The sequence below is a fragment of the Gigantopelta aegis genome, chromosome 6 (assembly GCF_016097555.1).
Source record: "Gigantopelta aegis isolate Gae_Host chromosome 6, Gae_host_genome, whole genome shotgun sequence".
Taxonomy (NCBI): domain Eukaryota; kingdom Metazoa; phylum Mollusca; class Gastropoda; order Neomphalida; family Peltospiridae; genus Gigantopelta; species Gigantopelta aegis.
Genome location: NC_054704.1, coordinates 83,059,853 through 83,082,050, shown reverse-complemented (window position 1 = coordinate 83,082,050; position 22,198 = coordinate 83,059,853). Strand labels below are relative to the sequence as shown.

The window sequence follows — 22,198 nt, the reverse complement described above, 5'->3', positions numbered from 1 at the left end:
ACTTTAATTCTCATTATTTCATTCGCAGGACTTGAAAGTGATATTTATTCGTGTTCTCCTTTTGGACAAAAACTTCAGTAGCATCTAACCACCAAGAAATACCTACAGACGAAGAATAAATGTGTCAGCTTATAAACATCGTTGTGTGAAATTCGTCAATTGTGTCGAGTAACACTATTTTTAACTGAAAAACAAATGTTGGATAATGTCAATAATTTGAGACTGGCCGTCAGTAACACGGTTACCGTACTGTCACCATGGGTGCGGATTTCGGCTGCAGTCACTCTTTCCTCTTAGGTTTAGTGCGATCTCTTATTGCTTTCCGTCAGTACATTTACCTCAAAAATAAGAGAGTGTAGTTTAGCCTACGAAGTGATATTCATTTCGTCCATGTTTAAAGGCGCAGACCCTAGTTTCAGCCTGCAAAAATGGACACTAAGTTTAGTTAATCTACAAACCTGCTACACACATTTGGATATGGTTATAACAGAGAGAAGCTAGAGTCTGTGATGTATAAACAGGAAAATACCGTCAAAAATAACTAGAGCTTGTCTAATTAATCATTAATTCCTAGACGAACGTGCGTTTTTAAATATTAGGGTATGTCGCTTTAAAGATGTCTTTTAACCTGTCAGTGAAGTATAACAACAGTTCGGTTATTAAAGATACAGTAGATGATGACATTGAAGCATCGCAGAACATATCTGCTGGGTTTGGAATAGCTGGGTTGTGCTTCATAATATTCGGAATTTTTGGAAACATTATCGCTATTGTTGTGTTGCGACAGAAGCCCATGCGGTGTCTGGGTACAAAGTTATTAGTCTATTTGGCTTTCGTGGATATTCTGTTTTTAGTGCTCGGCGGTTTGCGCTCAGTAAACTATCTTCTTGTTGAGAAAGTTGCCATAAGGGCATTAAGTGAACTAAATAACGTGATGCGTCCACCTTTTATGACAGTATACATGGCGGAGATTTACATGACTTCGTTAATTACCGTACAGCGGTACGTTTCTGTCACAAAACCGTTAGTGGCGAAAAGGTTGATGAGCGAGAGACGGCTCGTTATAATAATGGCGGTTCTAGGGGCCTGGTGCGTCATCTTCAACATACCACTGTGGTTAGTGTTTTACCCTGTTTTCTACTACAACACTGACATGAATATAACGTGGATCCGTCACGATACCTACGTGATGCCAAACAATGTCCCTTTTTACGAATCCACCTTTTACGCTACCGTGTACAGTAGATACCTCGACTTTATATTTCACTTTCTGATCCCTGTGTCTGCCATGTTTATATTTAATATTCTCATAGTGCGAACAATCAAACAACAGTTTAGACAGAGTCAGCAGATGAAAACCCAATCAGACAACTCCGACAGTCGTCTGACAATTACGATCATTGCTATAACCACTTCGTCATTGGTGGCTTCTTTCCCGCACACTGTAGACTTTGCCCTGTTTGAGATTCTCAACTGGGAAGCCAAGTGTTCCTTGGCGTGCATTACTTGTGGGCATGTTGCTATTCTTTTGGTGACTGTAAACTGTTCTCTCAACTGCGTCTTCTACTGTGTTTGCGGGTCAAAATTTCGCCAGATATGTTGGGGTCTGTTGTGTCCTACATGAAGAAACAAGGAAAGCGATGCCTCGCAGCAGACGGAAACATGGCCCGAGTCCAGCCAGAAGGAGCAAAACAACGTTCGCCAGACTGGTTTATGCGCTTCAATATAAACCAAAATGGCCACGCCGGAACCAATCAAATAGTTCGCGAACGTTAGCGAAAAATTTTGCTGGCTGAACTTGGTTGGGGTTACTATCTTCGAGAATCACATACCCCGTTTGTTTTACGACAGAGTACCAGTGAAGAGAAATTTAGCACGCCGCTGTGACTTATACAAAAGATTAAAACTTTATTGAAAGTTTATAAACCACGGCGCCAGTCTAACTGATGCAGATCTTACGCGTCATTCCCGCTGTAAGTTTCCATTGGTAGATTTTACCTAAGTCAATGTCATCAATGTGACCGCGTGTCCTAAACTGACGGTAGTGTCAAAGTGGAGACAAAAAGTAGTTAAAGTTGCTGTTTTGAGAATTGTTTTTCAAATCTAAAAGTATTTACTGTGAACTCTTGTTATGGCCCCATGTTACACCGTTCTTCGATTCCTTTAGAATCTAGCATTTCATTTTGAAAATCAGATATCTTGAAATGAAATTTCCTGCGTTCTGCAAGTAAAATTCTGCATGACAAATGCTAGTAAATACAACATTTGAAATGCATTGTTTCACGACGTATAATTTTGTGTTGCCTTGAATACTATACTAAAAGGCAAAAGTTATTGTGACACACAAAAGACAAAGATAATTGATGATAAGTTTTTACTGCCGTGTATGGAACGTTATAACATGGAGAGAGAAATGTCAGAAGGTATGGAAACGAGCAATAGTCCATGAAAAGGGCGCACCTGCCAAATGCAAATGAGCCACATTACTAGAGGCGGTCAAGAACGAAGTTCACACAGTCAGTAGCGAATGTGTCCACCTTGAGCATTGATACAGGCTTGGCAACATCGTCTCACTGAGGCCACTAAACGCTGGAGAACCTTCCTGGGAATGCCATTCCAGATCTGAAGAAGGATCAGCCGGAGTTCCTGTAGTGTTGTTGGAGGATTTGGAAGACGTCGCAAGCGCCGCTACGGGGACGGTTCCCGGCCTGGTTGTTTTGTTGATATCGTTGCCATAAGTGCCATATGGTATTTCTGTGGGCGTTGAATTGACGTGCGACGTCACGCTGCGAGGTCCCAGATTCAAGCATCCCTATGACTCGCCACCTGTCATTTTTACTGAAGCGTGGCATGACGAAATTGCATCAAACAGTTCACTAATGGTGTTTTTCTGACTTCTGAACTTCTGAAGGCTGCACAGAGTGGCAATGATTTGCGACTGAATGTCTGGCCTTTTATGATGAACACTGGACAGGATTCGTCCCGAATATCCCATGTTATTCACGCAAAGCATGCAATCGCTGCGACAACTGCTTGGTTGCATTTCTTCGAGCTGTTTCATGCACATTTTCTCTGGTTTACATCCATAAATCTATTCACAAATTTATTACTCCAAACAATCTATGTCACAATAACTTTTGCCTTTTAGTATATATAAACAAAACAATCATGACCCAAATTGTTTGATCAAATGAAAACATTTACTTATAATCTTGAAGTGTCTTTATATTTGTTTTTGGAGGTGGGGGCAATTGCCTTGTTCCGACAAGGTGACAAAGAGGGGTTTTTTTTATTGTCCCCAGCTCATTTTGACGATGCCAGGGTTGGATTGCCCTGATTCATCGCCTCATAGAAGATGAATTAAATTATGCACGCTAAATACTAGGAGTACATACACATTGTGGCAGTATGCTGATTATAGTAATAGTAATACTTATACAAATATATTTAATATTAATGCATATGTACATGTAGATAGTAATATTAACAACACATTATAAATGGCTAGTTAATAAAAATATATTTAAATAGGCTGGTTGATATAATGGGGACATAAAATAAATATAAGTTTAGAAAGGATTGTTAAAAAGAAAAGCTATAGTAGTAATTATAGTGATAAGTAATAATGTCAAAATTCACGTCAAGATAATTGTTTCTATTTTCTTCCATCAAATTACTTTCTTGACTGAAGAGTCGTTTCCATGGTGCCCAGAGTGTATTATACTCTTCATATTTACAGTTATTAAAAAAAAAAAAAAAATATTTCGTATTTATTTTGCAAAACGTTTTGAGCAGCTATTGTATTTATTTCATTTTTTTTTCCATTTTTGCCTTGTATATATAATATGTAATATTTATTAACAGCCAGTTTATAAATAAGTCTTTTATATCGCCTATTTGTCCAAATAAAAGAATTGTTTTATTTAATTTTATTCGAATTCCTTTTTTGTTTAAAATCCAATTTAAAACAGCATGCCACAGGTTAGGTGACTAACAGTTAGCCAATGTGTCGTTATGGTGTCGTTAGGTGACTAACAGTTAGCCAATGTGTCGTTATGGTGTCGTTTGAAGTCTGTCTTAACAAAAGGAATCATCATGTCGCTATTTTGTTTACTACACGTGCAATGTATGTTTTGTTCAGTGCCCGCACACGTGTGTAATTTGAACAAAATATTGTATTTATCTAGTAAGCATGTTTGACCACTACATAATTATATAGTCCCAAAACGACGACCAGAATTAAATTCCCAGGAACTTGTCCTTGTCCAAAATAATGTTTACACCAGTACGATGTTATTATTTTAATAACTTATAAACCAATGGGCGTTTTATCAGTTTTTCCATAAAACATACAGTTTTGTTTAATTTTATTATAAACAAATTTTAATATAATTACTTGACAAATGTTCTGCTATATCCCCAAATTTCAAACCATATATAATTGTTGGTGTAATTATATGATCATATGTCTTAAAAATACAATCTTGTTATCAATTAATATTTCTTGACTTTCTTAATAAAAAAAAAGTTGCTTAGAAGCCTGTTCACTTATGTGTTTTTATGACTTGGCCAGTAGACCTGGGTATATTGTTTAACGACACCACTAGAGTACATTGATTAGTTAATCATCGGCTATTGGATGTCAAATATTTGGTATTTCTGACTAGTAGTCAACAGAGTAAATCCGCTACATTTTTTCTAATACAGCAAGTGAAACCACGTGACTTATGGCGGATACAACATGTTCTCTTGTGAGACCGCGATAATGCTGGGATAAACATCTGTGAGCATGGTTATTGGTAGTCATTCTATTCATAAACGCTTTCTTAATATATTTGTGCAGGATTGGTAGTTTTTGCAATTTTGTATTACTGTAAATTCGACGGGGGAAAAACAGTCAAAACAATTGGTGACGTCACATGCTATACACGTTCTCTACGTGCTAGTATCCGCCATGTTGTATACCGTGACGAAGATGTTGCCTGTCACGGGAGATGCAGGGTTCGCGTTAAGATGCGTCCATACGTCCCTGCACGTATGGAAAGCAGACTTGGACGCCTGCTCATCATCACGGGTGATAATAAAACCGTCCTAGTTTATTTTCAAAGACGCATTCCAGACCCATGTTTATTCTATTATTTCATCATCACCACGTCCTAAGTGATCTGGACGCATGGAATCATTTAGCCAAGTCAAACAATCCGTCACTCATAATCCGGCCATTCCCACTATAAACCTATTGTACAAAATGAGTGAAAATCATTTTCACCATCGGAAATCCTCGTGTGGCCAATCTACGTCACAATGGATTTCCGTAAGCAGAACACGGGCTACGTTACTAACACTGGAGCCGTGTTAACAGTCGACGTGTACCTTACTATAGTGGAAAGATGAAATGTTACAAGAAGTTAATTATTGCGGCCACTATATCAGCAAACTACATCACTATATCACTATGCGTTTGAATATTGATATAGTTTAGGTATTTTGTGGATTTGTTTAATTATTTATTTAAACCATTAACATAACTATCGAAATTAGTCTACAAAATGACGTCATTATGACATAGATTGGCCACACTGATATTGGTCAATCTGAAATCCTCGTAACTTCTGTCGAAACAGAACAGAGTGTAGCAATACAGTTTATTAACTTGTTTGAATATTCCTACAAACGGAGATATTTTTTGCTACAAACAAAACAATCTAAATTAGATACGCATTACTAATTGTTCATTTTCATAACAAATAACTAAACTATAACAACATAATATCAATACGATAACCAAGAGAGTAACAAGCATCGCACCCCTATTATGGAAATTGGACTTGCCCGACATCAGACCTAGAAACAATCGTGGCCTCCAAAGTTGTCCGCTTCGAACGATCCAAAACGCAATTTTTAAGATCATTAAACAAAATAAAAAACGAACAGGTAGGCCTACAAGACATGGATATAAAAGTTGCTAATTTTTCTAATACCTTTTATTTTGGTACCAAACACGATATGTTTATGTTTGAAAATAAAATTGGAAAATATATCACGAGGACTAGAATGTTATTCAGTTTCAAATTCCCTTTATTTTGACACCTAACTCGAAGAAACATTTATTTGACCCCACCACCACCACCACCACCAAATACATTTATTTAGATACCAAATACGATATGTTTATCTTTGAAAATAAAAAGTAGGTCACTAGGTCAAAAATATTGTTCAGCATCACATATTATCATGGCTGTAAGCAGTTCTAAAGTTAGTGAAGGTGATGATCTATCATCTCAGATTAGGTCAGACAAGTGACTTTCAGATGTATAGTCAGTAGAAGAGTAATTGACATTAATTCTTTGTTCAATAAATCACCAGTATTTTACTTGAGTCCAGTAAGTGTTCCTTTTATTCTTTTTTTATGGTAAATGATGAAATCAATTTTGTTGACTGCACAACTGTTAAATATAACTGATGTCCGTCTTGACTGAAGCTATGGAAACGTGTTCTTAAGCTGTTATATCCGAAAAAATAAGGACTCGTGGATTTTGAGAATGGACTCATGAAAATGAGCCAATTCAGGAGCAAATGAGTCCGCTGGAAAAAAATTGACTCCTTAATGCTACCCCTGAGATGTATGTGTAAAAGACAGAAATTTATTAACATAGTTGCAGTAAGCTACATAGTATGCTTATTATGCATGGCAAGCCGTCAAACGAAGAACAAACGTAAAGTTATCAGTCCATCCCAGGGGCGGATTATACTTTAGGTAAGGTTGGTTTCCGAAACAATATGTAAATGTTTATAATTTGAAATTAAAAATTTCACGTGGACGTCAATGTAGATCTACGTGGTGGGGTTGGGTTTTTTTTTAGCCGGGGGGGGGGGGGGGGGGGGGGTCCGTGCAAATCCGCCGCTGCATCCATTTCCAAAACTGAAGACTAAAGGTCGAAAATGGCTGACGGTTATAAGGCAGAACCGCCAGAATCATCTAATGGAATATATTTGATCATTTCTTATTTTCGTGCTATAGTGGAAGAAACAAAGTAAACCTCTAAAACTGGAAACCTCTCTCTGTTTTGCAAATGAAACATTGGATCAAAAGATTGACGAGGTTGAACAGTATACTAGACGTTATAGTTTGCGTGTATCGGGGATCGACGAAAACCCGGGAGAGGACACCGACGATATTTTGTGTAACTTTGCCGATACTGTCTTGGGAATAAAACTATAAATTTGTGAGATTGACAGGTCGCATCGCCTCGGACCCCCAGGTTCTGGTTAAAAAAAAAAACCTGATTACTAACAGTCCTGAATACACCAATATCAGGCCAGAAGACGTTCTTATAAGGCTCGCATGAAGTTAAAAGATTTCCGCACCCCTGATGGCCGTCGAATTTTTGTCAACGAAGACATGACAGCGAAGAAACATAAGCTGTATATGGAAGCAGTGAGACTCCATGATCTTTCGACGTTGGACCAGTAATGGTAAACCTTTTGTGCAAACATCCGAGTCCAGCAAACCAGGGGCCCATTTCACTAAACATCGTAAATTTACGTCTGCTACTAGCAGTTATACCGGTCGCATTTGCATGTGTTTGGCATCAATTTCACGTAGAACATTACGTTATGACGGAAGCTGGAGTATTTTAAAGACAAAAGAAAATGAAATATGTGTTCTTCTAACTAAATTTGTTGAACTATTATTTAAGGACGCACTCAACACATTTTATTTACGGTTATATGGCTTCCGACATATGGTTTAAGGACCACACAGATATTAAGGGAGAAAACCTGCTGTCGCCACTTCATGGGCTACTCTTTTCGATTAGCAGCAAGGGATCTTTTATATGCACTATCCCATAGACAGGATACCACGGCCTTTGATGTACCAGTCGTGGTGCAATGACTGGAGCGAGAAATAACCCAATGAAAATTAAAAGATAAAATACATTAAAACATACATTGAAAATGTTTTTAGGGGCAACTTGGTGAGTTTTTTTTTTAAGGTTCATATAGGATCGGGTTCCCAAAAACAAATGATTCATTAATCAGTGTGCTCTAGTGGTGGCGATAAACAAAACTTCGCAACTTGAAAAGTATCGTTCGCCATTTCCTGGAACAAGCCGACTACATGCCCATTGTGTTGTCACATCCAGCTGAACCCGTCTTAATGAGCGCACTTGTTTTCTTTTCCTTTTCACTTTTACAAATCGTTTTACAAAGGAAACGTCTTAGTTTTCTTCTATGTGTAATGTAACCCACGACCTGTCTTCTACCTAAACGACCTGTCCTCTACCTTAACCACTCATTGAAGTCACCCTAGTGTTGTTCCGCAGAACTGAATGCAGGTAAGCTAGTAATATATTATCAATGCTACATGTACTAGTAATATAATACAAATTTAAAGGAAGGAAGGATATGGCGTCAGACATATGGTTAAGGACCACACATATATTGAAAGCAGAAACCCGTTGTCGCTACATCATGAGCTACTCTTTTCGATTAGCAACAAGGGATCTTTTAAATGCACCATCCCACAGACAGGGTAGTACATACCATGGCCTTTGATATACCAGTCGTGGTGCACTGGCTGGAACGAGAAACAACCCAATGGGCCCACTGACGTGGATCGATCCCAGATCGACCGCGTATTGGCGGGCACTTTACCACTGGGTTACGTCCCGCCCCTACAAATTTAAAGGGAATGCCATGAGTTTACAACCATTGTAGTGTAAGATGTTTCCGACGGACAGTCTTTTTTATATTAAAATTACATGTATATTGAATAGTTGACGTCCAGTGTGCTCTAGTAGTGTCGTTAAACACAACAAACTTTTAACTTTCCATTCATAATATACAGGTGCAGACCCTGGGTGTTGAAATAGTTGGGTACGCATTCACTAAACTCCATTGACGCCATATAACCGAAAATAAAATGTGTTGAGTCTGTCGTTAAATAAAACAGTTCTTTCATTGAACTCCAGTGTAATCTGAACCACATAACCGTTATGCAAATGGGCATTTGGCAAAATTGTGGTTGATTCAATGAATCTGTATCTAGTGCCTCGTCTACATGTATGGGAGGACAGCCACTCCAAATATATTTTACTGAACCGCCATATAGAGGACTACCACTCTAACCAATTTACTCAGTCAAAACTAGCGCAAGACGGAGCTCATTTGTATAAATATAGCTACGATTACATGCACTCGTGAGTCACTGTCAAAACAATGATGATAGATGTTCGTGACATTTTGTTTTTCATTTCTAGGGTTGTATCTACCCGCACCCTCACTAGGTATTTGGATGTTATGAAGCTCGTTTCCACATCATACAACAGAACGTAACGTTTTAAAAAAAAAATCAAGTAATATTTTGGACGTCCTACTAGAGAATTTTGTCATTAATTACATATTTGTTTGGCGAATTGGGACCCATTAGCATGGAATATCGTTATTAGTCCACCGAGCATCGAGCATCAAGCATCGAGCAGAGGGTTACGTATCATATGTGACATTTATTATTTATGCAACTAATATTGTCCATTCCCAATAAATTAATACACTTTTATTTAGTATACAGTGCATGGTACTCCCAAAACTGGAACTGCAATTTTCAGCAAAAATGAGTTGCTAATAAACATTAATTTTATGCAACCCCATTTTCTTGCAGGTAGATTAAATTTGAGGTACTACGTTTTATTTTCATGTTGTTGATACGGTGCTTTTATCAGTTTTTATTAGTAAACGTTAACATTACCGGCAACATGAATTGATTTGGTACATTGGAACCTCAACACAGATGAACATTGCTGCATGTTCCCGATCTAGTTCCGAGAGGTGTATTAAAACCGTTTAAAGAGTTATCACAGATTGACATATTAGTTGTGTCTAGGTTAATGGACGTTAATTGGTGAACGTTTTCATTATTCAAACAGTCACCAGCTGGATAACGGTTATAATACGCCAGTGTGCTGAGAGTAGTGGTGTGGTGATTAGACTCAACTCTTCTGAACAGTTTGGCCATACTGGTTTCTGAGTGGCGTATTCAGAATTAACGCCGTGCTAAACGTCTGTACAAACTGGTTGCTTGGTTACTTTTGTTTTCCATGATGTGGTGACTACAAGGATTATAAAATAGTAATGGAAGTAGGGTCTGGTGTACCTATTACCAAAACAATTTGAATTTCCATTCTCTTATACTGTACGCCTATGCAAGACTTGAAAATAATATTTCTTTGTGTCTTCTCTCAGGGCAAAAACTTCAGTAACATCTAAACACCATGAGGTAACAGAAGGAGAATAATACATATCTCAATTTGTCAAAGTCAGATGACGGCGTACTGCCTGTGTGTGTTGATTCGCTGTTTATAGCATGTTTTCCATGATATGGTGACTTCAAGGATTATAAAATATTAATGGAAGTAGTGTCTGGTGCCTCACAGTTAAGTACATATTACCCAAAATAATTTGAATTCTCATATCCCATACTGTACGCCTATGCAAGGACTTGAAAATATATCTTTGTGTCTTCTGTCTGGGCAAAACATCAGTAAGATCTAAAGCCAAGAGGTAGCAGAAGAAGAATTACACGTGTCAATTTGTCAAACTCACTTGACGGCAGAAGTATCGGACCAACTTCGTTACGTACAATTCGTGGACCGTGTATCATCATATTTTTCACTGGAAAAGTGGCACTACAAATGACACCTAATGTGAAGCTGTTTGGGATACTGTTAATACAAAGGCAAGACCTTTGCCATGTGTACAACCGAAATTTCAGCACCACGGTACAGTCGTGTATGTAAAACGCGTGTATGTTTGTGTTATCAAGTTACATTCATTTCGCGTATGGGCGAATTCTCAATACAAAATTCAGATACACGGCGTTCACCGGGTATTTCCTCTTTTCAATGCGCATTTCAACTCTACAACAAAAATATTTAACATGTACGGTGCAAAGTGTCTGTATATTTAACGACGTCATTACCAAGAATGTCAACTCCACACCAATATATTTTAATAACACGTACGTGTGTGTGTGGAATATTTTGCTTTCAAAATGTTAATAAGCTATATTTGTCAATCCATTGAAAATTTATTAGCAAGCAGTTTTAGTAGCATTAACATTTTTGAGTTGTCTACATCGATATCTGAAAGTTGTGCAAGTAAACTGAACAAAATGGTCCCTAGTGTGTATATTTATGAAGAGATCGATAGAGTGTCTGCATATTTAGTGAAGTGGTCGATAATGACATCGTTCATCCCGCTAGCTGAATACGTTATTTCAATACATAGTGGTGATGAGGTTTGTTTTGGGTTGATTCTTATTGTTGTTGATGTTTATGTGAACATTCGAACTTTCAACTACAAAGCACAATAATATACGTGTAGTTTATGAACTGATAATATTTTCGCCCATTTTTAAAGATGTCTTTTAACCTGTCAGTGAAGTATAACAACAGTTCGGTTATTAAAAATAAAGTATATGATGACATTGAAGCATTCCAGAACATATCTGCTGGGTTTGGAATAGCTGGGTTGTGCTTCATAATATTCGGAATTTTTTGAAATATTATCGCTATTGTTGTGTTGCGACAGAAACCCATGCGGTGTCTGGGTACAAAGTTATTAGTCTATTTGGCTTTCGTGGATATTCTGTTTTTAGTGTTCAATAGTTCTAGATATACAGTAAATCTTCAAGTAGGGAAAGTTGCTAGAAACGCATTAAATGAACTGAGTGTTGTGACCATTCCGTTGTTTACGACAATACACATGGCGGAGATTTACATGACTTCATTAATCACCGTACAGCGGTACGTTTCTGTCGCAAAACCGTTGGCGGCGAAGAGGTTGATGAGCGAGAGGCGGCTGGTTATAATTATGGCGGTTCTGGGGGCCTGGTGCGTCATCTTCAACATTCCCTATTGGTTTGTGGTCTACCCTGTTTTCTACTACAACACGGATATGAAGATCATGTGGATCCGTCCTGCGATGTACATAATGCCAAAGAATGTCCCTTTTTACGAATCCACCTTTTGCGAGATCGTGTACCGTGGATACCTCATCTTTATATTTCTTTTTCTCATCCCGATGACCACCATGTTTATATTTAATATTCTCATAGTGCGAACAGTCAAACAGCACACACAGTTTAGACAAAGTCAGCATATGGAAAACCAATCAGACAACCCCGACATCCGGTTGACAATTATGATCATCGCTATAACTACCTTGTCGTTGATAAAAACTTCTTTCAGCTCCATTGACTTTGTTTTCTTAAAGTTTCTCAACTGGAAAACAACGTGTTCGTTAGTTTGTAGTACATTTTTCCTTGCTGCTAATTTCTTAGTAATTTTAAACTCTTCTCTCAACTGTATCTTCTACTGTGTTTGTGGGAGTAAATTTCGCCAGATATGCTGGGGTCTGTTCTGCCCTAAATGGAGAAACAAACGAAATGGTTCCTCGCACCAGACAAAAACAAACCGTCTTCGAGAATCGCATACCCCGTTTATTTTACGGCGGAGTACCAGTCATGAGAAAGTTAGCACGCCGCTGGAACTTAAAACTGTTTTTGTTTTGTTGTGGTTGAAATGTTAAAATTTTTATTGAAAGTTTATGTAAACCACCAATGGCAGTTTTATCAGTTTCTCCATAAAGCATAGTTAGAGTACTTTTGTTTAATTTTATTCGAAACAAATTTTAATATACCGATGGAGAGAAATAAGAGATCGCTTTTATACTATAAATATATAATATGGTCAGGATTGTACATTTAGTATTAATGCCTATCTTGTTCCTAACGCTATTAACTGTGACAAAACACACCCCAGTTTCTGTAATGCACGTGTGCACAACATGTTTCCACGTTATTTCTTGCGGGTATAAAAGTTACTGAAGAATGTAAATTACTGTTTGTAAACGCTTTTGACATGGCAAGGCAATGCATGACATTAGCAGACAAATGGATTGCTGTGAGTATGGTGAGGTCAGGAAAATCACTGAGACAGGTTGCAACTACTATTGGGAAGTCTATTAGTGTGATATCACAGTTATGGAACCTGTACCGACAAACCGGCAATGTCAAAATGAGACCTGGTCAAGGACGACGTAAATTAACCACTTCTCGGCAGGACCGTCAAATTCGGCTTATTTCCTTACGGGATAGATTTAAACCATCTTCCAAAATAAACTTTGATTTCAAGGCTGTCTCTCGGCTAAGAATCACCGATCGAACTACGCAATCGGCTAAAAAAGCAGGTTTAAAAAGTCGACGATCAGTGATTGGAATCAACATGACAGTCCAACACAAGCGACTGAGATTACAGTGGGTGCGTCAGTACCGGGTACGACAAATGCGTCATTGGCGCTATACAATGTTTAGTGACGAGTCTCGATTCAATCTTGACTATGCAGATGGAAGATTGAGCGTTTGGCGGCGTCGTAATGAACGTTACAATGTTTTTATCATTAAACAACATAACAGATATGGTGGTGGGTCTGTAATGGTGTGGGAAGAGTGACTGGTGTTCGATATAGGAATGAAATTTTGCAGCCAGTTGTGGTACCGTTTTCCCGCCGAGCTGGGCGCAACTTTGAGTTCCAGCATGATATTAAATGCACGCCCTCACATAGCCTGTGTTTCAATGGACTGCTTAGCAAGTGCCAATATCCAAATTTTACCCTGTCCAGCAAAAAGCCCAGACCTGAATCCAATAGAACATTTGTGGGATGTCTTGGGTCGTCGTATTCGTGAACGTCCTAATGCACCTCAAAAACAGGGATCAACTGTTCTTGGCCCTCCAAGAAGAGTGGCGCAACATCCCCAGGGCTACCATCCGTACTCTTATCCAAAGTATGCCCCGCCGTTGTGCAGAAGTTGCCCGAGTGTATGGAGGACACAACCGTTATTAACTTTCAATCAAACAATGTTATGTTTATGATTTCTTCTTTAATTGTTAAATAAGTTGTGAATTAAATTTAGATAACATAAGCCTGCGATCCCTTATTTCTTTTCATCAGTATAGAATTACTTTGCAAACGTTCTGTTATATCAATATTGCTGTATCCCCAAATTTCAAAACCATGTATAATTATTGCTGTAATCATATTATCGTATGTCTTAAAGGGGCAGACCCTAGTTTCAACCCGTGAAAATTAACACAAAGTTTATTTAATCTACAAACCTGTAACACAGTTCGATAAAGTTACAATTGAGTGAAACATAAGTCTGTGACTTTGAAATGGTGAAATACCCTCTATAAATAGACTAAAACTCCACTTCATAACTGTTACTACTCAGATGCACGTGCGTTTTTAAAAATATGATAAATGTATTTTGTAATATTAAAACACCAGGATGACTAAAAACGGAAATTCATAATCTAAACCATAAAATCTAAGTAAAGTATGATTTCAGTTATCATAGATTTCGGCTATAATAGTAAAAAATATGCCTTAGTGTTTAAAAACTAGGGTATGTCCCTTTAAAAAGACAATTTTGGGGTAAATTAATATTTCGAGATTTTATTTTTAATAACGAAAACGAAATATAGCTTCGATATACTTTGTTTATATTCAACACAATTACAAGTATAACTGTCAAAGCTTTAAAAATGTGTTTCTGTGAAGGTACCGAAAATACATGTACCTAAGTAGTGTCCAGATAAAATGTTATGTATATAATACTATTTCCACCTACATATTTAAAACTACATTCCCTGGAATATTTTTATTATTTAAGCATATAGAACAGAAAATCCAATTACGTTTGATACGCTGGCTTATCCAGGTCAAAAACAAAGCCAGTATTTTGAAAGTGGGACACTTTTGACGGGCTCGTACCAATCTCGGTTTTCATTGGCTTATCACAAGTATAGAATTCCCCAACAAGAGATCACGTGAGATTTCACAATTTTTGAACAAATTTAACTGTCTTGATTGAGGGGTCGTCTCATATCTCCAAAACATATTTATATCCATAGAGGTATGGTACAACGCCTTTCCAGGGGTCGGTGAGTGGGGGATTTGCCTTGAAATGTTCACAGTGGCCAGCTGTTGGCATACACGTTACATGTAAGGGGGTGTTACTAATTACGTAACGCTCTAGGGGTAGAGGAAGAGGGTACTGTGTTCGATTTACGTAACATTTTTCAAGACTATATGTTATTTTTATTCATTACTTAGAGCTAAAAAGTTGTTTTTTGGAAATGCGCGGTCAGTCTAGGATCGATCCCCATCGGCGGGTATACAAAAAGACCATGGTATATGATATCCTGTCTGTGGGATGGTACATATAAACGATCTCTTGCTAAAAAAAATAAAAAAATGTAGCGGGTTTCCAAGGCGCGTGTGCAGGGATTTCAGCGAGGTTGGGGTTATAGACTTGTGTTGGGCGAAGTTTATATGGAGCCATGCTCCCCCAAATAATACATTTCAATTTTTTTTAAGCTTGGGCAAGTAAGGGTTTCGACCTCCAATACCCTCCCCCTTTACATGCACCCGATTCCTCTCTAAGATTATATGTCAAAATTACCAAATGTTAGACATCCAACAGCAGATGGAAGAAGGATATGATATGTTTTATTTAACGACGCACTCAGCACATTTTATTTACGGTTGTATGGAGTCGGATGATTATTAAATCAATATGCTTTATCTTTGATGTCGTTAAACACCCCCCCCCCCCCCCCCCCCCCCAACTTTACCCTTTCCAAACGAAATAATATTTATTTGAATTTGTCGATTTTAACACGTAATATTAAGAAGTGAAAACGTTCATTGTCTACTTTAGTACATTTTATTTTAAAAATAAATACATGATTAATGTGTTACTAGTATACAAACTAAACTTTGAAAGTTCTACTAACACTTTATGAAATATCAATTCTGAAATAGGAAGGTACGACTGTCGATAATACGTTGTCAAGATCAAACCGGTTTTACTAAAGACTCTAGTACCGTATCCTCAACCGAACGTTCTTCGTACAGCGCAAGATTTCTCTTTTAATTTTTTGAGACGAACCCTACAATTTGAAATCGGCAAACGCACGTGTTAACTGAAACTGACAACAGGCTGTCGTTTGTGCTTTGCCGAGCTATGGCGGCACAGGCGACGAATCAAGCGTATACGTTTGACGATATCCATTCATAGCGAACACACACGACTTTTTTAAAAGTGCATTTGAGCTTGTATTTCACATTTGTACATGATGTTATAATATGGTAACCAGATAATGTAACTTTAAAGTGTCACTATGTGTTGGTGGTCCGGGTATGCATCTTTCCAATACATACGGCTCATGTTTTAGTTTACTCTCTCTCCATTTAAGAGATTTAATTAATGTTTTTATTAGCAAATTGCAGTTTTGTTTTATTTTTGAGGGTACTCAGCATTAGTTTCAACCTCTGGTATATACTGCATAATAACTGTATAACAAATAAAAGTGTATTTATTTATTTATTGTCAATGGATAATAGAATTTGCACAAATAATCAATGTCACATATTACTACCAATCTCAGCCACAGCTGTTTTTCTCCGTACACCTCGAACTTTAACACGGAACTCTATTTTTGTTGATACCATGCAACCTGCATGTCCCGGAGCAGACACGAAAACTGGTTGGCTGATAAATGACGATAGCTGAGGAACGTGATCACTTAATGTTCCCGACCCAGTTACGAGAAGTGTATTAAAAACATTCAAAGAATTATCACAAATTGTCAGAGTAGAATTTATGTCTGGGCTAATGGACGTTAATGGGTGAACTTTTTTATTATTTATAAACAGTCAACAGCTGGATAATGGTTATAATACTCCATCGTGCTGAGAGTAGTGGTGTGGTGATCAGACGAAACTCTTCTGAACACCCAATAACCGATGTATTTTTCGAGCTGGGGAGTCGTTAAACATCTATTATATTCAACTGTTCTGGATAGTTTGGCCATAATGGTTTCTGAGTGGCGTATTCAGAATTAACGCCGTGCTAAACGTCTGTACAGACTGGTTGCTTGGTTATTTTTGATTTCCATGATGTGGTGACTACAAGGATTATAAAATAGTAATGGAAGTAGGGTCTGGTGTACTTATTACCAAAACAATTAGAATTTCCGTTCTCTTATATTGTACGCCTATGCAAGACTTGAAAATAATATTTCTTTGTGTCTTCTGTCAGGGCAAAAACTTCAGTAACATCTAAACACCATGAGGTAGCAGAAGAAGAATACATATTTCAATTTGTCAAAGTCCGATGACGGCGTACTGCCTGTGTGTGTTGATATGCTGCTTATAGCATGTTTTCCATGATATAGTGACTTCAAGGATTATAAAATATTAACGGAAGTAGTGTCTGGTGGCTCACAGTTAAGTACATATTACCCAAAATAATTTGAATTCTCATTCTCCCATACAGTAGACTGATACTGCACGCCTATGCAAGAACTTGAAAATATAGCTTTGTGTCTTCTGTCAGGGCAAAAACATCAGTAAGATCTAAAGCCAAGAGGTAGCAGAAGAAGAATATCACGTGTCAATTTGTCAAACTCACTTGACGGCAGACGTACAATTCGTGGACCGTGTACCATCATATTTTTCACTGGAAAAAGTGGCACTACAAATGACACCTAATGTGAAGCTGTTTGGGATACTGTTAATACAAAGACAGAGTTTTGCCATGTGTACAACCGAAATTTCAGCTCCACGGTTCAGTCGTGTATGTGAAACGTGTGTATGTTTGTGGGCGAATTCTCAATACAAAATTAAGTTCACCGGGTATTTCCTCTTTTCAATGCGCATTTCAACAAACATATTTAACATGTACGGTGTAAAGTGTCTGTATATTTAACGACGTCATTACCAAGAATGTCAATTCCACAACAATATAATTTAATAACACGTACGTGTGTGTCTGGAATATTTTGCTTTCAAAATGTTAATAAGTTATATTTGTCGATCCATTGAAAATTGATTAGCATGTCTTTTAGTAGCATTAACATTTTTGAGTTGTGTTCTGCGATATCTGAAAGTTGTGTAAGTAAACTGAACAAAATGGTCCCTAGTGTGCATATTTATGAAGAGATCGATAGAGTGTCTGTATATTTAGTGAAGTGGTCAATAATGACATCGTTCATCCCGCTAGTTGAATACGTTATTCCAATACATAGTGGTGATGAGGTTTGTTTTGGATTGATTCTTATTGTTGTTGATGTTTATGTGAACATTCGAAATTTCAACTACATGTAGTTTATGAACTGATAATATTTTTGCCCATTTTTAAAGATGTCTTTTAACCTGTCAGTGAAGTATAACAACAGTTCGGTTATTAAAGATACAGTAAATAATGACACTGAAGCATTGCAGAACATATCTGCTGGGTTTGGAATAGCTGGGTTGTGCTTCATAATATTCGGAATTTTTGGAAACATTATCGCTATTGTTGTGTTGCGACAGAAACCCATGCGGTGTCTGGGTACAAAGTTATTAGTCTATTTGGCTTTGGTGGATATTCTGTTTTTAGTGTTTAATATTTCTAGATATACAGAAAATCTTCAAGTAGGGAAAGTTGCTAGAAAGGCACTAACTGAACTGAGTGACGTGACCATTCCGCTGTTTAGGACAATATACATGGCGGAGATTTACATGACTTTGTTAATTACCGTACAACGGTACGTTTCTGTTGCAAAACCGTTGGCAGCGAAAAGGTTGATGAGCGAGAGGCGATTGGTTATAATAATGGCGGTTCTTGGGGCCTGGTGCGTAATTTTCAACATACCACAGTGGTTAGTGCTTTACCCTGTTTTCTACTACAACACGGACATTAAGATCACGTGGATCCGTCCTGCGACGTACATAATGCCAAACAAAGTCCCTTTTTTCGAATCCACCTTTTACAATACTGTGTACCTTGGATTCTTCGACTTTATATTTCTTTTTCTCATCCCGATGACCACCATGTTTATATTTAATATTCTCATTGTGCGAACAGTCAAACAGCACACACAGTTTAGACAAAGTCAGCAGCTGGGAAACCACTCGGACAACCCCGACATCCGGTTGACAATTATGATCATCGCTATAACTACCTTGTCGTTGATCAATACTTCTCTCAGCTCCATTGGCTTTATGCTGTTTAAGTTTCTCAACTGGAAAACAACCTGTACGTTAGTGTGTAATACATTTTACCTTGCTGCTAATTTCGTAGTAATTTTAAACTCTTCTCTCAACTGTATCTTCTACTGTGTTTTGGGGAGCAAATTTCGCCAGATATGCTGGGGTCTGTTCTGCCCTAAATGGAGAAACAAGGGAAATGGTTCCTCGCACCAGACAAAAACAAACTGTCTTCAAGAATCGCATACCCCGTTTCTTTTACGGCGGAGTACCAGTCATGAAAAAGTTAGCATGCCGCTGTAACTTAATAAAACTTTTTTCTATTTTTTTTTAAATGTTAAAGTTTTTATTGAAAGTTTATGTAAACCACCAATGGCAGTGTTACCAGTTTCTCCATAAAGCATACAGTTAGAGTACTTTTATTTAATTTTATTGGAAATTTTAATAGAATTACTTTGCATACGTTCTGTTATATCAATATTGCTGTATCTCCAAATTTCAAAACCATGTATAATTATTGTCTTAAAAAGACAATTTTGGGGCAAATTAATATTTCTAGATTTTATTTTTAATAAAGAAAAACGTTTTATAGCTTCGTATACTTTGTTTATATTCAACACAATTCCAAATAAAATATAACTGTCAAAGCCTTAAAAAAATATGTTTCTGGGAAGGTGCCGAAAAAACCTAAGTAGTGTCCAGATAAAAAGTTATGTATATAATACTATTTCCACCTACATATTTAAAGAAGACGCAACAAAAATACATTGAAAATGTTTTAGGATCGGGTCTTGTTTTTTCTAGATACATATAGGGTCACGTTCTCAAAAACACATTTTTTAAAAAGCGGATGATGAATTAATCGGTATGCTCTAGTGGTGACGATAAACAAAACTTCGCCCATTGAAAAGCATCGTTCCTCATTTCCTCGAACAAGCCGACTGCATGCCTATTGTGTTGTCACATCCAGCTGAACCCGTCTTAATGAGTACACGTTTGTCTTTTTCTTTTTACATTTTAAAAACCTTAGTTTCCTTCTGTAGGCTATGTAATGCAACCGATAACTACATAAACCTCTCATTGAAGTCACCCTTGTTGTTCCTCTGGAGAAAACAGAACTGAATAGCAGGTAAGCTAGTAATATATTATCAATGCAGCGTTTATATACTATAGTCATGTTCAATTGTTTAGACCCTAAGTGTTTTTTGCAAATCTTACGTTTAATTCCTATTCAATCCTTGTTTTCGTTACATTTGCATGAAAACAAACCCAAACCCCGACATGTTTTATATACAATTCATCATCTAAAATGCACGAACTTGACTTATTTCCATTTTACAAAAATCTCTGTGTTTGGAATACAGGTTCGTTATCCTATAAATAACTACGGCTATTTGCATAACAAAAGATTAGGATACGAGGCTACGTGAAGGCCATTATAGCTTGTTTCACTGAATCAAGGTTATGAATGTTTTGGAATGTAAAATGTGTACCAGCTTTGTCCAACCTTTTCTTTAAACATATACGTAAAAATACGTGTAACCATTCCATGTACATGCCCCTGCGCATGCTGTAACCTCACCGTGGTGCAGGGGTATAACATTCTCTTTCTGGCCAATACAGCACAAATCCCCTTGTTTTCTTCGCGATACAATTGAAATTTTTAGTGAAAGTCAGTATCTATCTGTGATATTTGTATTTTTGCACAGTTCTTTACACTGTTTTTATTTAAATCTTGAATTTGTATATTGATGTTGATCATCATTTTATTTGTTTGCATTACCATAGTTTGACACCCAATAGCCGATGTATTTTTCGTGCTGGGGTGTCGTTAAACATTCATTCATTCATTCTATGTACATGCAGTATATTGAATGAATGAATGAAAACTACATCGGCTATTGGGTGTCAAACTATGGTAATGCAAATAAATAAAGTGATGATCAACATCAATATAAAAATTCAAAGACTTAAACAAAAACAGTGTAAAGAACTGTGCAAAAAGAGGCGTACTTTTGTAATGCGCAATGCAATTTTGTAAACCAAAAAGCTGTTGTTTAGACTTTTCCGGGGTTTCTACCACTTGCCCATCCCCTAAACACGGCCCTGAATGTCCAAAATACGATAAGATTGCTTTTACATATTTAGTGAATGGTCAATAACATATTATTTTCGAAGTATAATGTATGATTGCACGTGCTGTTGTAGCATTGTGTAAACCACATGAAATACAAGTATAGAAGGGTATATAAGTTCAAAGAAAATGTATTACTGGACATTCAATACATTATTGTTATTTGAGTAAAATATGGGTAAATCGAAAATTGCTTCTCCCTACCTATCAAGCATATAACATTCAATGCATGTATTAACTCTTTAACACTGAAAACAATTTATTCCCATGACATTCATTAACAGTCACTATCAAACAACCTACCAATTGAACAAATATAAAAGTGTATTACAAAACACGGACAATCAATATAAAACCATATAAAATATACCTACATACGAAGCCAGAGGTCGGTGTGGGGTTGGGCAGAGGACCACGCCTCCACCAATCGCGGGCATACACGTGTGTGTGTGCAATATGTGACAATGAACATCACGAGATTAAGACCTCACCCCAACCCCCTTACTAAAAGGATACGTGGCCTTCAGATGAACATTTGCCCGTGCATTTGTAAATAATAAATAGTATATATTATTCATGGACATACAACCTGACAGTCATAATGTATCAATCTATATATATTGTTTGACAAAACTGGTGGGGGGGGGGGGGGGGGGGGCCTGTCACCTGGACTCCCCGCCTGAATTGTTTATTGACTTACGTTTCCAAATTGTTTCATAAATATAAGTCATACTACAATATATTCAGCTAGGAAGGTGGAAAAGAACATTAGTTTGAAACACACTATAGAGTTGTGCTTTTGTTATGCAAATAGCCGTTTTTATTTATAGGAGAACGAACCTGTAGTCGAAATACACAGAGATTTTTGTAAAATGGAAATAAGTCAACTTCGTGCATTTTAGATGATGAATTGTATATAGCCTAACACCTGTCGGGGTTTGGGTTTGTTTTTATGCAAATGTACAG

The 22,198-nt window shown here is 37.2% G+C and overlaps 1 protein-coding gene across 1 annotated transcript; it reads left to right on the top strand.

Annotated features, from left to right (window-relative positions):
* The first annotated feature begins 616 nt into the window (after window positions 1–616).
* Window positions 617–1,624, top strand: LOC121374754 (FMRFamide receptor-like). Its single transcript, XM_041501862.1, has one exon. The coding sequence runs from the start codon at window positions 617–619 to the stop codon at window positions 1,622–1,624; it is 1,008 nt and encodes a 335-aa protein (XP_041357796.1).
* Window positions 1,625–22,198: the final 20,574 nt, after the last annotated feature.